Source organism: Alosa sapidissima, chromosome 4 (genome assembly GCF_018492685.1).
Source record: "Alosa sapidissima isolate fAloSap1 chromosome 4, fAloSap1.pri, whole genome shotgun sequence".
Taxonomy (NCBI): domain Eukaryota; kingdom Metazoa; phylum Chordata; class Actinopteri; order Clupeiformes; family Clupeidae; genus Alosa; species Alosa sapidissima.
The window spans coordinates 9,382,482-9,397,740 of NC_055960.1; the positions used below are offsets into that span (position 1 = coordinate 9,382,482).

A 15,259-nucleotide genomic window follows, 5' to 3' on the forward strand; every position below is an offset into this window, starting at 1 on the left:
ACACCCCAAACCATATATTTTCTAAAAGCATATAACCTCTAGATGAGATATAACACCAGTTAAGACATGTCTTATCTTCCTCCATGCCATGGAGATGGTTAACAATCCTGTATTGCATTTGCTCTGTATTAAAACGCATTGATTTTAATTTATGGCTGAAAAAGGTAGAGCATTGAAACATTTTCAATTTTAACATTTAAAATCCTATTCTTGTTTAATTTGACCATCATTTGATATCAATTTCACCCCTGTAGGCTGAATAGTAATTGAGATATAGCCATTTTAACCTGTTGAACACTGTTGACAGCCATTTTGGCGGCCATTTTGAAAATGACCCCTTTCCCAAGGTCAGATTTTACTAGATTTTTAGTATGTTATTTAGCATGTCCAACAGTACCAGAATCCATAAAAAAAACCTTTTGTATCAATTTTTTTGACGTTGAACCCTATATTGACCCGCCTATATCATAAAATACGATTTTGTTGCACCTAATAAACAGAGGGCATTAGGCGATGGTTCTATAAACCACCAAGTATTTACCTGAATGTGTTTTATAGTCATTGTGGTCCTATTTTTAAAAAATGTAAATCAAGTTTGCCATTTTGTCTAGGCATACATGTAAAAATAATCATGTGCAATTCTTAAACCAACATAATTCAATATTTTATGTGAAAACAAACACCCCCGTTGTTTCCACAATCCACTTGTATGCATGCTGTAATTCTGTGATCTGAAAATGTAAAAAAAAAAAAAAAAAACATCACAAGCAAGTCTGTGCTAATGGTGCTGTTGTTGGCATTTGCTCCCTAGTTTTACACCAACCCCCCCTTGCTGCATTAATAGCTAAATGCAAACATGTAATACAGCTCGTGTGCACAGATGAGTTTATTTTTTTTATTATAAAACAGGAATCACAGCCCCATCCATTTTTTTCCATTTTTAAAGCACAAATACAACAGTTCATGGATTGACCACAAGTCCTATTTCAGCATAGAAGTTATTTTTCCCAGGTAGGTTTTCAGATTTCCTAAAAGTAACACTATAAGCAACACAATGCTTTCAGACCTCACAAAGTTACAACAAAAATGTAATGAAAATGTTTACCATAGACAATTCAATGTTTCCATATGAAACATTTCAATTCCTCATACCATTGAGAGCCATTTAGCTGGGCAAAAGTGCACTTGAGAGGACTATATTCCAGTCTATATACTTTAACTGAAATACTGTAAATGTCTATATACAATGTGTGAAAATGTGGCAAATGTATTTTTGTTAACTGTACCAAAATCGGACATATTCAAAGCAAAAGAGTATTACATATGACCTGGATTCACATTATTTTGTAACTAACAACAAAATACTCATTGGGTTTTGATGATTCACATTTTGTTCATCAGTGGCTTCTGAAAGGGCTTTTGGAATTTAACATTCATAACACAATGGTGAAACATAGCTATATATGTCCTTATAGCTATCACAATATGATATGTATTTTCAACAGCTCAGTTCTTGAAACACATTATAATTGAGAAGTGCTTTGTTCCTCTGAGATAACTTCTTGTCCAGCTTCAGATGTAGACATATACAATATAATAAAAACAAAATAGGTGTGCATTCATACACATCAGTTCATTGATCAGTTCATTGATGTTTATAATAATATTCATTAAAGTTGTATTAAAGATTTGAGTGTTGCATCTTGCTCAATTGTGCATGAGTGGAAATCCTTGTTCAAGGCCACAAACATTGTGTTTCAAATTCCAGAAAGGAATCTTCATTTTTTAAGCAAACCTCATCAGTTCGGTTCACTTTGAAACTTGACTGATTACAGCTGACCGCAGTTATGCAACATGCTACAGGATCATTGGCTGCCTCTGCACATCTTTCACAGAAAGACATCCTGTTCTAGTCACTGGATGACGAGGCATATTTAGTGCTGACCACCACCAAGGTGTCTCAAGGTTATGGATGTTTAACCCGTCTGACCACTTTCTGCTCATACACAGCCTTCATGGTCTTCTCCACCTGTTTCAGGAACACCTGCGGGATTCGACCACACAGCGTATTCACAGTGTCCAAAAACTTGGTCTGAAGAGGGAAGAAGAGGGACTGGAAGAGGTTCTCCTCGAAAGGATACTGAAACACAAGAAAAAACAACAAAACAAACAGAGGTAAGAGGAATGCGGTGAGGCCGTTTGGAACAGTGTGATTCGACCAGAAATGGGGTCAGCGTGATTTGGTGCTGCCGATTTCATCAGATTTGAACAGCAGAGGGGGCTCATGCTGCCAGGGAGCACGGTGATGAGCAGATAAAGTGATGTGCTCCAAGAGCCGTGTTGCTAATTGAATGGGGAGAATTATATGAATACACAATGGGCTACTTTTGTTGTCATCTACCCCCCCCACCCCACCCCCACCAGCTTTTACTGCAGAGCAACTTTAGACATCCAGTGACACAAAAGGGCAGAATTTGATCGGAGAACGTCTTCACTGCTAGAAAAAACATTGATATCTTGGATGTATACTTGAAGTTAGAGATTTTGAGTAGAAGCTAAATAAACAGGAGTGTGGGTGCAGGATTGTTTTCCCCAATCGTACAAATGATTTGTTCATAGCAAGGCTTGAAGAATAATTATTCCTACAATGTTGATGATATGATCAGGACTCACATCATGTATGGCATCATACACTACTTTGAAGGCTGGCTGCTTGTCATCATGGTACACCCCTCGGTTTCCATGAAGAATGGACACACCCTCTTCTTCTGCCCCTTTGCAGTTGCTGCCATACATGCAGTGGTCCGGCCTGTAGTTCCACTGGCACGGAAATGTGTACAAACATTCTGGGGAGACAAAGCAATACAGCTGAATCACCAAGCCACTGAGACCAGACGGAATCCAGCCATGTGTTTAACCATGCCAGACTTGAGGGGGAAAAACACAAATAAACTTGGGCACCACTAAAAACACAGATGCAGGGGGGTCTGGGCACTGTCTATACAAGAGGCTAACAGACTGTTGACATTTGCTTCTTTCCATATGTCCCTGATTTTCCATTTGCTGGTGCCTCTGGTATGGCCATGCTTGTTATTAGGAAAGTGCTGTTAATGTTATCACACAAACACTACCACTGCCATGTCCCTTCTGGAGTAGTGTTTTACTGTACACTGTAACTTTTTTCAGCCAGTATCTTTGCTTGAAGTTCTAGTTTGCGATTCGGTTTTGGTTTTGTGAAAGCTCAAATTACACCCCCACCCCCCTTTCCATGCTCCTGAAATACTGTGTTGATTGGCTGAGATTGTTCATGTGTCAGTCCAAGACAGTATATTTGCTTCCCATTTACAGAGCCAAATCCTCAGTGTTTTTACTGCCCAAATACATAAAAAGCCAGATGGCCATGAGAAGCTATCTACTGAATTTGATAACAAAGAGCTTTGGATGAAAATTGTGGACTGTGCCTTTAAATGGAAGAATACAAATATAATTCACTGTGGTCATAGATAAGGGAGGATGCTGTCCTTGGGACTGAATCTACAAATGACCCTGAAAATGTGTTTGAAGTTTACACTGAAAACCCAGCTGTTTACAAAAATACATTATGTGCAACATCAAAGCCTTCTGGTGAGGTTATGCACAAACGGAAAAAAAGGTTTTCCTTCACAACAACTATGACCTACTAATGTATAAAAGAACTCCAGACACCTTCTTTTCTTTCTCCTCCTGGCTGCCTCTAAAGCAAGTCTCAAACCAGCAGGTTTTGGTACCATACCTGGGTTGTAGTGGAAAATAATGTTGAGGAGATCTTGGTCACCCCACGTGATGTGGTTCTTGTACTTCTGGTATAGAGGATGAAGCATGTCCTCCCATGATAGACCAGTGGCAATCATGCTATTCTGTTAGAGTGAACAGATTTATCAGGATGTTGCATGTTGTCCACATTTATTTCATACATTTGATAGAATAGAATAGAATAGAATATAATAGAATAGAATAGGTATTTATTGTCATTGTCACAGGCACAACGAAATTTAAAGTGCTCTCCAGTCAGTGCATTATTCATTGAGTCTATGAAAATATAAATAAATAGACACATACAACAGCATTAGCACATCCAGTAACTGCATAAAAAACACTCTCACGAAGTGCACTGATAATCTTCCATCATCCCTAATCTAGATAAGATACACCTGATTGAAATCAGTGCCGTCATGCTGTTCTTGATTAGTTAAACCTGCTAATCAAGAGTGTCACCCATGACTTCAGTCAGAGACTATGTCCATATGTTTTGAGATTGTAAGATTTTTTAATGTGTTTTCAGTCACAGAAAATTATTATTTTTAAAAAACTATAGTCAAAATGGAGATTTTCAAAAAAAGTCAGTGTTTGCGTGTAGACAGTGATGTTTTCTCACTTCTATCAGTGTGTTCTTTTTGAGCGGTGAGTTTGTACTTGGAACTCAAGGATAAGGACATAAGTACTTATTCAGTTCACCACATCAGATAAGCAGCAGGAGACATTCAAAGCATAGAGTGCAACAGTAGAAAACATTTTCTAGCCCGAACTACAATGAGAGAAGGGGTTGAAAAAAATATCTGAGGAGAAGCAGAGAAGAGAAGAGAAGAGAAGAGAAGAGAAGAGAGTGGGAAATGGGTGAGTCACCACACTAGCACCATCTTGTATAACTACCATACAAAGTCTTTCTTTCCATACAAAAGTCTTTTTTTCTCTCTGCATGAAGAGTTTTCAAAAATTATTGCATTTTGCTGAACTGGAATTCACCCAGAAAAGTGAATGTGTAAGTGTAGCCTAGGTATGCATCAGTGTTTCCCATACATTGACTTATTGTGGCGGCCCACCACAATATCAACATTGACCACCACACAATGATTTTCCAGGTTGTACTAAATTATGCTTAAATCAGGTTATCATCATAACCACGCTGTGCTAATTTGTTAATAACTGTTGCATTCATGTTAATTCTGCAAACCAACCACCACAAATGGAATTCAATTCTCTGGGAAACACTGTGCATTTAGCCCACACTGAACACACTCCACAGTAATGGACGTTGAAACTCTCTGCATGTTCATCGTTTTTATCGGTATATTTGAGTGCTGACTAAAATAATTCTAAAGTTACCTCTGCAGTCCGCAGTCCAAATACAGATTATTTACCGCAGTCCAAATACAGATTATTTACCGCAGTCCAAATACAGATTATTTACCGCAGTCCAAATACAGATTCTTTCCCAAATGGCTCCCTTTTGGCATGGTTCCCTCACCTTGAACACAGTGCTACGGATCCTGGTTAGATTCATGAGCATCACGCCAGAGTTGACGCCTGTCACCCCGTAGAACGGGTGCCTGGCGAAGCGGCTGTACCAGCCAATTTTGGGGATCTCGTGCTCGGGAGCCATGGCCGCCAGCTGGGTGCTGTTGAAGGCCTTGAAGAAGCTCCAGATGTCATCCATTGGCCTCAGGAAGAGCACATCTGTGTCCACATACAGCAGTGCGTCCACGTCCTTCAGGATGACCTGATGGCACAAACCAGAAAATCCGTCCATTTTTCACTGTGTTTGGGCTGCAGAGCACATGGCAGACACATTGTGGAAGCCACAGAGAAGGTGCTTTGGAGCAAAAGGGAAAAGGGGTCTTACTGGGAGGAAGAGTCTCTGAGCAGCACACGGCTTGAAAAGCTTCTTCCACTCGTCTGCATTCCCCACAGAGAAGGTAATGGGGTAGATGCTGTACTGAAACTTGGCTGAGAAAGGACGGGGCCACTTGCTCAACTGGAAAAGGGCAAATATTTAGACAATGTCATCATTCAGAGTGGTCACAATCCGACACTGTTTAGGCAATGATACTTCCTGATGAAGTGAGAAATGCTAACAACATTTTAATCCAATTTAATAACAAGCGCAGAATTGGTGGCTTATTCCTGAGTGGTTCCCAGAAGACATCAGTTCAGTTAACCAAGTAAAGAGAGAGTACCAAGCCCCCACCAAACACAGACACAGACACAGACACAGACACATACACACAGACACAGACACACACACTTTTCCCAGCTCGACTCATGGGCAGGTTCACCAGGGGCTGGACAGTAGCTGGAGGCGTAGGCGCCTCTAAACCCCTTTAAACGCCTGTGCTCCAACAATTTTCTGCTTTGCTACAGACTGAGCCAGCACGGTGATTGGTAGCATTAGCAAACAATTCAGATCAGAGGCAAAAGGGCCACAGCGTGAGGAGCTGGCAATGCTGGTGCTGACACGGTAGAAAAAGATCAAAGCAGTCAGACTCCTGCTCGCCGCACGGCGCTTGTTCTACCAACACAGACGGGAAAAGTAAGCACACCCATAGGGACATGTTTGGTATGTTTGAATGTTTTGGACTCTGTGCAGCAGCCACTAAGGTGAACAAACATCTTAGGTTTCAAAAGGCTTCAAAGCATTTTATGATTAGCAGTGGGACAGAAAAACATTATTTAGGGATATATTCCAATACTTCTGCTAGCCATCATTATTGATACAGATACGTTCACCAGATTGTTCACATAAAACTTTTGATGTGGTAGTGTAGTGGCTGAGGAACTTGGCTAGCACGCGTGCCCTTGAGGAAGGCACTTAACCCTGAGTTGCTCCAGGGAGACTTGCCCCTGCCCCTTGCAATTGGCATCTGTAAGTGGCTTTGGATAAAAGCGTCAGCTACATGCATAAATAAATAACAATTAAACAGTAAAATAAAAAGGATTTTTTTTTGTTTTTTTTTCAAAAAAACTGGACTGGGTGCTGAGTCCTCTTCTTAGAGTTAGACTATAACGTTTTTGAATCAAGGACAGCACTCCTCAATGCTTTCAAAACTTGTTTTAATCGCCCCACAGATGTTTTGGGCCAGATGTTTTTCTGCAGCGTTCTCTGGCAATTTCGAAAGCTTAAAAAGTACCGAGTACTGCTGTCCTTGATTCAAAACCTCAAATAAAACTCATGACGTCACCAGGGAATTGCTGACAGTTCAGACCAATGTGACAAAGCAAAACAAATGGCAGATGTTTTCATGAGTCACAGCATGTCTCATAGGCCTATGTCTTCTCGCTGGGGGAAAAGTCCTCTAGACCGGCCGCAAGAGGTCAGCCACAACTGCTGTCCAGTTGAGAAATGATAAATGGTGCTACAGCACGGCACTTTCTGAGGAGGTAAAATATGCTCTGATCTGGCTTAAGATTAAACGAGTCGAGGGAGAGAGAGTTCAAAGCAACCCTGGACCCAACTTTTTTATTAGTGCTTATGCAAACAGCATAGGCTTTGGTGGAGTTCTTCCTTCCTATGAGAGGATTATTGAGATACTGCTTCCCAGACTTGCACAAAATCATAAAGCTGTTCTGGGGGAGAGTGCGGCTGACCCATATGAATGCCTTTATAAAAATGAGGTCTGCTGGAAAATAGAGCAACCTCCTGGCCCTGGGTTGAACTAATCCTGTGAAGATTCATAAAGCGACCAAATTTGGTCAAGCATTTAGCACCACTTTAAATCTTGTTTAAATGCATGCCATGCGTCAATCATATTGCCAGTTTAGAATGAATGTACATGCACAAATGAATGTAGATACATTTGTAGGCTACATCGCATGGTGACTTTGCAAACTTATAGAAACATGCATTCATGAACAATGTATTTTGATTTGCTTTATAAAATGAGATGCTGAAGCTCTTGTTTAACACAGTAACAACTTGTAAACCAATGTGCACTTTCAAATAAAAATACACTTTTGTATGTATTGTTGTACACCAAACCTCAGGCCCCAATCCACACACATACCCCTTTTTCAAACTCTGAAGACAGGTCCTCCTCTGCGAAGATGTGAAACTTGATCTTCTTGACGCTGAAGATCAGGGCCGACTTGACCATGGTGAGGGTCTCCTCCAGCCGATTCCCACAGGCCACCACAGCCAAGTGCATGACGTTACTGGCCACGCGACGACCGCTCTTATCCACAGCTCGCCCCTCATCACTCTTCGGCCTGTCAAAAGCAACAACAGCAGCTTATAAGATCTCACGTGATGAAGACTCCAAATACCTCAAACTCATTTTAGACATCGCTCATGATCAAATATATTATCTGCTGTTCGGTGAATGCTGTCCTTGCGCAATAAAGTGGGATTATCTTCCTGAAGCGTTCTGAGTATTGGCTGGGAAGAGAAAAAAGGAAGGAAATGAGAACATGACCAAGAGAGGCAGAGAGAGGGAAAGAGAAAGGCAGCTAGGAGAGAGAGAGAGAGGGAAAGAGAGAGAGGCAGCTAGGAGAGAGAGAGATAGAGAACAAGAGAGGGAGAGGGAGGGAAAGAGTGAGGCAGCCAGGAGAGAGAGAGAGAGAACAAGAGAGAGGGAGAGGGAGGGAAAGAGAGAAAGGCAGCTAGGAGAGAGAGAGAGAAAGAGATGATCAGTCTGGGAAACATTTCATACTTTGGTGCTGTTTCCCCTGACAGGCGGCGGATACATGCTGATCCATGGACCACATGACCGCGCTCCTGTCTCCCAGGGTCCCGTATCCATAACATGTTTCTTTCTGATGCAGCTAAACAGATCCCGTATCCCATGCATAACCGCTGCCTGGGGAGTACGCCGAAATGGCGACAGCCACAGAATGCAAATTCTGCTAAGTGTACGGCACCGCCAAGACACAGAGAGGTCTGTGGCTGCACGCAGCCTTGCGCTGAGGACATACAACCTGCCGCATGTTTCTGGTTTAGGGCATGTTTTCATGGCTTGTGTAAAGGCTGATGTTCTCATGGCCCACAGGACTCGGAGCTCCCTTACAGATATGAGGGAATGACACCCCCAAGGAACAGATGCCGCCATTTATCCAGGGGTTTTGTAAAGGAAACAAACTATGCTGCCAGAAAGACTATGTAGCCTGTGAGAGCAGAGAGGAAGGACGAAGGGAGAAAAAAAAACACATCAAAAGGAGCTTTTGTGGTGCAGTGAGAAGAGGATAGGCAGTGGGGGGGGGGGGGGGGGGGGGTGAAGAAGGTTTTAATGCTTGTGCCTCCATGGATAGGCAAACGTGGACACCCGAGATAAACCCACACGAGGCGAGGGGCAGACAGATGCGACGGAGGAAAACAGGGCGGACCTCATGCGTGACACTTCGTTTTCTGCTTGACTGAGAGACAATCACTCGGCACAAATTATTATAGATGAGGCTCCCGTGGGGAGTGGCTGTGTTGTGTTGTGTTGTGTTGTGTGAGCTTTTTTGAAGGTGAGCGTGCTCTTTGGGAAGCACAAACCGCTTGTTTATGCCACTTTAAAATTCACAGGAGTGGGTGGATGGGGGTGGATAGTAGAAGAGAGAAAGGAACTATAAATGTCCTCGCCATGTTCAGGGCACCAAACACAGTCAAGGTTTTATGTGCTGGTTGGTTACAATGGAAACGGCTGTGTTGACTCAGTCTTTTTTGTAAACCAACAGGGCACACAGCGTTTCCTGCCTCCCTCCTCCACATCTGGATGCATTTTCACCGACTGAGTAGTGTAGCTTATAGTACAGGCCACAGTGGGGGGGAAGTGAAAAGGTACAACAGTTTTGTTTCACACAGGCCACAGGCAAAGGCACTGCATGCAAACACATGGGAGGGATCACATGGATGATCAGCTACTTGTCTGCTTATTGGTTGGGCTGATCACTGGTGAGTATGGATAACTACCATCTAATTGTGACTGTAGTACATAGCCTACTACTACAGTTACTGGGCAAGGCATAAGAAACACAATCTACAATGTCAGTATGTGAATAGACTAAAGGCCTATTCACACCAAGAACGATAACGATAACTATAACCATAACGATAAAAGCGTTCACACTGAACAACGATAAAAAAGTCTCTCCTTGTTAATGAATGTGAAGGTTAAAATTTGATGGGTTCTGATTGGCTATTAGCTTTTTATCATTCTGAAAATTGCTCTGAAAGTGATCCCCAACGATATCGTTCTTCATGTCGTTATCGTTATAGTTTATGTGTGAACGTCGTCATTCATATATTAACAAGAACGATATTTATTTATAGTTATCGTTGTTGTTCTTGGTGTGAATGGGCCTTAATGCACATCTGTATAATATATGCAACAATATGCTTAGTGTGACTAGGAATCTCATATTTACTCAAGTTATGTTTTACTCTGCCAGGCACACAGTAAGACAATATGAATACAATGTTGTTATAACATACTAATACAGCTACACGTTTAATTAATGCATAATGTGACTGGGAATTTGATATGTATTGAAATTATGGTTGAGGTTCAGCAGTGATCATTTTGGCTACAGACATGGTGATATTTCATTTTCATATCTTCTCCTCCCAGCTGCTGCTACCCTGATAGCAGATTCCACAGACAAAGCATTCCATCTGACTTTTGCAGAACGTACCAGCAACTGTGGTGGACTCACCACTGCCAGTACTCTAGACCGACGCTTCTCCCTGACTGTGAATGGCGGCACCGCCATCTGAATAGTATCAAAAGGCTTCCCAAAAATCAGAAAAGCGCTGCCGCTTTCATCTCTCCCCCCTTCTGCCATCCCCATGAGCCAACGCAAATCCAGGCCTTTTAATAGACCCCCGAAGTGTGCTCCATCTCCAACGGCCGACTGATTAACACATTTTCCAGAGCAAGTCTGCGCTTTCATCTGCCAGAGGGTGCTTTTTTTGGTGCCATTACTGGCTTTACGTCTTGCCGTTAACAACGACTGCAGTCCGCAAGGCCGCCCAAAAACTCATCTGCATACACGAGTCAAGGGAGTGGAACGCTGTCTGTGTGTCCAGAGTTAGGAGGGGAACCTTAAGTCATTCCCCATGACACTTTCACAGCTTTCCAGAACATCTCAAAAATAGCTTTTGGACACAGTTGGCTAATCTAACAGCATAACCAATTATGAACTCATAAGGTTTTCCCACTGATGAGGTCCTATTGTCTGGGGCATTGATCCTAGTGAAGGATACAAATGATATTTCAGCATGAATCGGTAAATATTTAACACCAACTGTGGTGACTAAGGCTTTCCCTTTCAATCCCACTTGCCTAAATATCTCATTCAGAGATCACAGCTTTTGTATTGATTTGAATGGCCAGTATGCGTGACATCTCTTTCAAGATGGTCTTGGGAGCATGTTAAATTAATTAATTGATTTTCATTACGTCTTTGAACTCGAGTGATTTTAATAGGGATAATCCTCTTCAAGGTGACTTTTTCCCAATTCTTTACTAAGATTCCACGGTCTTGACCCAACAGATGAAAATGAGCTCTTATGAAATGTGTACCTCTTCTACACTGAGCGAAGCAAGGAGAATCTTCCTTTTCCATATGCTCTGATTTTTCATAGTGACAATATAGGCTATATGCATTTTCCCTTTTAGTATCAAAAGGCTTCCCAAAAATCAGAAAAGCGCTGCCGCTTTCATCTCTCCCCCCTTCTGCCATCCCCATGAGCCAACGCAAATCCAGGCCTTTTAATAGACCCCCGAAGTGTGCTCCATCTCCAACGGCCGACTGATTAACACATTTTCCAGAGCAAGTCTGCGCTTTCATCTGCCAGAGGGTGCTTTTTTTGGTGCCATTACTGGCTTTACGTCTTGCCGTTAACAACGATTGCAGTCCGCAAGGCCGCCCAAAAACTCATCTGCATACACGAGTCAAGGGAGTGGAACGCTGTCTGTGTGCCCAGAGTTAGGAGGGGAACCTTAAGTCATTCCCCATGACACTTTCACAGCTTTCCAGAACATCTCTGAACCTCCATGCTACATTTACCTCCACTCGTTTACGACCAAGCCACGTGACCCGTCTCAAACACCACAGAACTATCTACAAAACTCTCCGTGGCAGAGAGAGAACGAGAGAGAGAGAGAGTTATATATATTTTTTTTTTGTGATTCACGATTGCGATGATTTGCTCTGGGCTGGAAAGGGCCCTGCAGCAGTACGCTGCATGATATGTATGTACACGTAGGCCAGTGTGTACCATCGGGTGTACGGACTGATTAATTGAGAGCAGCAGACTCTGGACAGCTTTGCTATTTCCACGTCATTCTGGCACACACACACGGCTCAGCCATAGAAAACACTGGGCCAAGAAAGACACTGCTACACCCTGAACTGGATGAAACTAGATCCAGCTGCACTGGCGAACGTGCACGAGAGAGCTGGAGCACGGGACTCTCTGGTTCTAGTTATTTCTCCCTTTCATCCAGCTCGTCGTTTTCTGTGTTTCGTGTTTTTCTATTGAGTGACAGCACAGATCTGGAAAGTGTTAGAGTCAATCACATGTTTTCCAGTGATTGCACAGCAGTATTTGGAGCTGTTACCTGTTAAACTTCTACACTACCCATCTTAGCCATAGACTCCACAAACGTTAGCCACAAACGCAACCTGAAAAAAAAAAAAACGCTACTCTGTGCAGATGAGACAGGAAACCACCCTGCAGCGTGTGCAACGCCAGACTGTGTCCAGAGGAAGTGATGCGGTCCAGACAGGAGAGCCTTGTTTGTATATTTGGGATGAGCAGGGCAGGAAACACACTGCCAAGTGACGCGCTGGCCAGGAGAGAGGATGAGTGTGTGTGTGTGTGTGTGTGTGTGTGTGAGATAGAGAGAGAGAGAGACGGCAGGGATATATGGGAGTGGTCAGGAAAGAGTTAATCAAGGCTCAGTCTAAAAGGGAAGAAAAAAAACAAAATAAATGGCTCCCCTGAGCTTCTCCCTCTGTGGCAGAGATTGAGGTGTCACGGACTGTTTGTGTGTGTGTGTGTGTGTGCGTGTGTGTGTAATGTGTGTGTATCCTTGTCCACTCTAGTGTGTTTTAATCGTCAGAGTCCTCCTTTCCTCTGGTTTAGTCATTATCCTAATGTATCCACATAGGCCCTTTGACTCCAGATTTCCAATATAATCACGCATAGGTGGGGCTGCAGCCTTGTGAAGCCAAAATTCACTGGAAAAAAATAGCTTTTGGACACAGTTGGCTAATCTAACAGCATAACCAATTATGAACTCATAAGGTTTTCCCACTGATGAGGTCCTATTGTCTGGGGCATTGATCCTAGTGAAGGATACAAATGATATTTCAGCATGAATCGGTAAATATTTAACACCAACTGTGGTGACTAAGGCTTTCCCTTTCAATCCCACTTGCCTAAATATCTCATTCAGAGATCACAGCTTTTGTATTGATTTGAATGGCCAGTATGCGTGACATCTCTTTCAAGATGGTCTTGGGAGCATGTTAAATTAATTAATTGATTTTCATTACGTCTTTGAACTCGAGTGATTTTAATAGGGATAATCCTCTTCAAGGTGACCTTTTCCCAATTCTTTACTAAGATTCCACGGTCTTGACCCAACAGATGAAAATGAGCTCTTATGAAATGTGTACCTCTTCTACACTGAGCGAAGCAAGGAGAATCTTCCTTTTCCATATGCTCTGATTTTTCATAGTGACAATATAGGCTATATGCATTTTCCCTTTTATGATTGTTAATTTTCTTTTAGCTTAACTGCAGTCTGGGCATCCATAGGTTCGGTTTTGTATGTCTCTCTCTCTCTCTCTTTAATTGGACTTCAAAGACGTGTGACTGGTATTGCAGTTTAGTTGTGCGGATATGATTGCCTGAAGTGGACAGGACAGACTGGTTCTTTTCAAACACCATTTGAAACAGAATATTTTCTAATATGACCCATTTCTCAATATGACTATAGGCTAACATTTTCGGTGAAGAGGTTACACAGCCCAATCCTTGAAGATACAAATGTCCATCTCGCTGCTGTTGGTCGTGGGGTTACATTGACTATAACTTGCAGTCGTGCAGCAGGCTATTGCTGCGGTTGCATGCAATTGCAACTTAAGAAGAGACGAGTGTATTCCCTCGATGAACTACTCAAGCACAACAGCTGTATTGCAATTTATATAACCTGATACGTTTAGTTTATGGCACATCGCAATTGCTACGTCTTAATAACGGACACAAATCACTTTGGCTAAAGGAATGCAGTCGCGCAAAACATTGAAAGGAGTCGCATTTCTTACCTAAGCTTTGGCTTGACATCGCTTTTTCTGGCGGATATTTTCACTTCTTTCCGGCTCAGACGTGGGGTTTTTAGAACTTTAAGAGGTTCTTCGTGTGACTTTTTTGGTAATTTCACTGAAACTACGTTTTCTGGTCCAGAGTAAGGCTGAAAGTAGCTGTCTTTCTCAACTTCTTTCAAAGGCGGCTCGTCTGCAGCATTCCCCCCTAAAAAGTACAAAAGTAGAAAAACTCCGAAACATACTGCAATCGCCACAATTTTGCAATGGATTCTCATCGTGAAAGAATGCCCCGTTTGATCGGAAATGCATCAGCGTCTTCCTTCATGACTGTAAGTGATAAATAACATCCCGTGCTGACATTCTGCTAGTAGTTTCCCCAGTCGTTTTGTGCTACGATGATGATACACTAAGCGCCTCGATCATCCACAGCGAGGAGGAGGGCCTTCAGTGACTTACCGTAACGGTCTATGCAGAAGAGCTGAGGAAATTGACTCATTTTGGTAGTTTGAATTGGTAAAGTCCCTGGAAACGTCCTATGTTATAATTAACTTCATATTGTTGACATGAAGTTAATTATAACATTACATTTAATATATAAGAATTAAGAGCAGGGGCGTCCCTCTTTGTCTTTAAAACCTCTTGAAGACAGTAGGCTACTCTTCCAAGAATAGGCTCCTCTTCTGGCTCTTCTGACAACCTCACACACCTATTACCATGTTCTTCCCTCTCTTCCCTTCTCTACCTGCTTCCCCTCCACTTCCCTCTCTTCCCACCTCTACATCCTCTTCTACCACTTCTACTAGCCTACCATTCTTTTGCACTCCTACCCTTATCTTGACTGTATGTATCTTAGCCTACTGTATGTGTTGTTGTGTGTACCTGTGTTATAAATGTTTATTCTGTGTACTTTGTGTGTACACATTGTTTTACATGGAGCCAAATTGTTTCATCTCCTTTGTATAGTTGAGTTGACAATAAGGTTAACTTGTTCATGTAAAAATGATTACCATACCTTGTTGGCACCTTGTTGATTTTCTTAAACCATAGGCTACTTTAAGGTCTTGATTTCACAACACACAATTTGCCCTACACATGATTTTATTACATTAATCTTGTAACATATGGCCTCTACCAGAAAGTTGCTATAAACATGTTATTATAGTTATTAAGGTGGTAATATAGTTGATGG

At 42.2% G+C, this 15,259-nt stretch overlaps 1 protein-coding gene across 1 annotated transcript; it reads right to left on the reverse strand.

Annotated features, from left to right (window-relative positions):
- Positions 1 to 721: 721 nt before the first annotated feature.
- Positions 722 to 14,461, reverse strand: gxylt2 (glucoside xylosyltransferase 2). The gene is made up of 7 exons (XM_042090143.1): positions 14,071 to 14,461; positions 7,818 to 8,019; positions 5,660 to 5,791; positions 5,285 to 5,536; positions 3,773 to 3,896; positions 2,674 to 2,846; positions 722 to 2,140 (listed from the first exon to the last, which is right to left on the reverse strand). The coding sequence occupies exons 1-7, from the start codon at positions 14,343 to 14,345 to the stop codon at positions 1,967 to 1,969; spliced, it is 1,332 nt and encodes a 443-aa protein (XP_041946077.1). The 5' UTR covers positions 14,346 to 14,461; the 3' UTR covers positions 722 to 1,966.
- Between the last annotated feature and the right edge of the window lie 798 nt (positions 14,462 to 15,259).

Coding starts and splice junctions, on each gene's coding strand:
- gxylt2 (XM_042090143.1), bottom strand. CDS start 14,345: ATGAGAATCCATTGCAAAATTGTGGCGATTGCAGTATGTTTCGGAGTT. Junction 8,020..14,070: donor GATGTCAAGCCAAAGCTTAG/GTAAGAAATGCG, acceptor TGCTTTTGACAG/GCCGAAGAGTGATGAGGGGC. Junction 2,141..2,673: donor TGTATGATGCCATACATGAT/GTGAGTCCTGAT, acceptor CTTGTGTTTCAG/TATCCTTTCGAGGAGAACCT.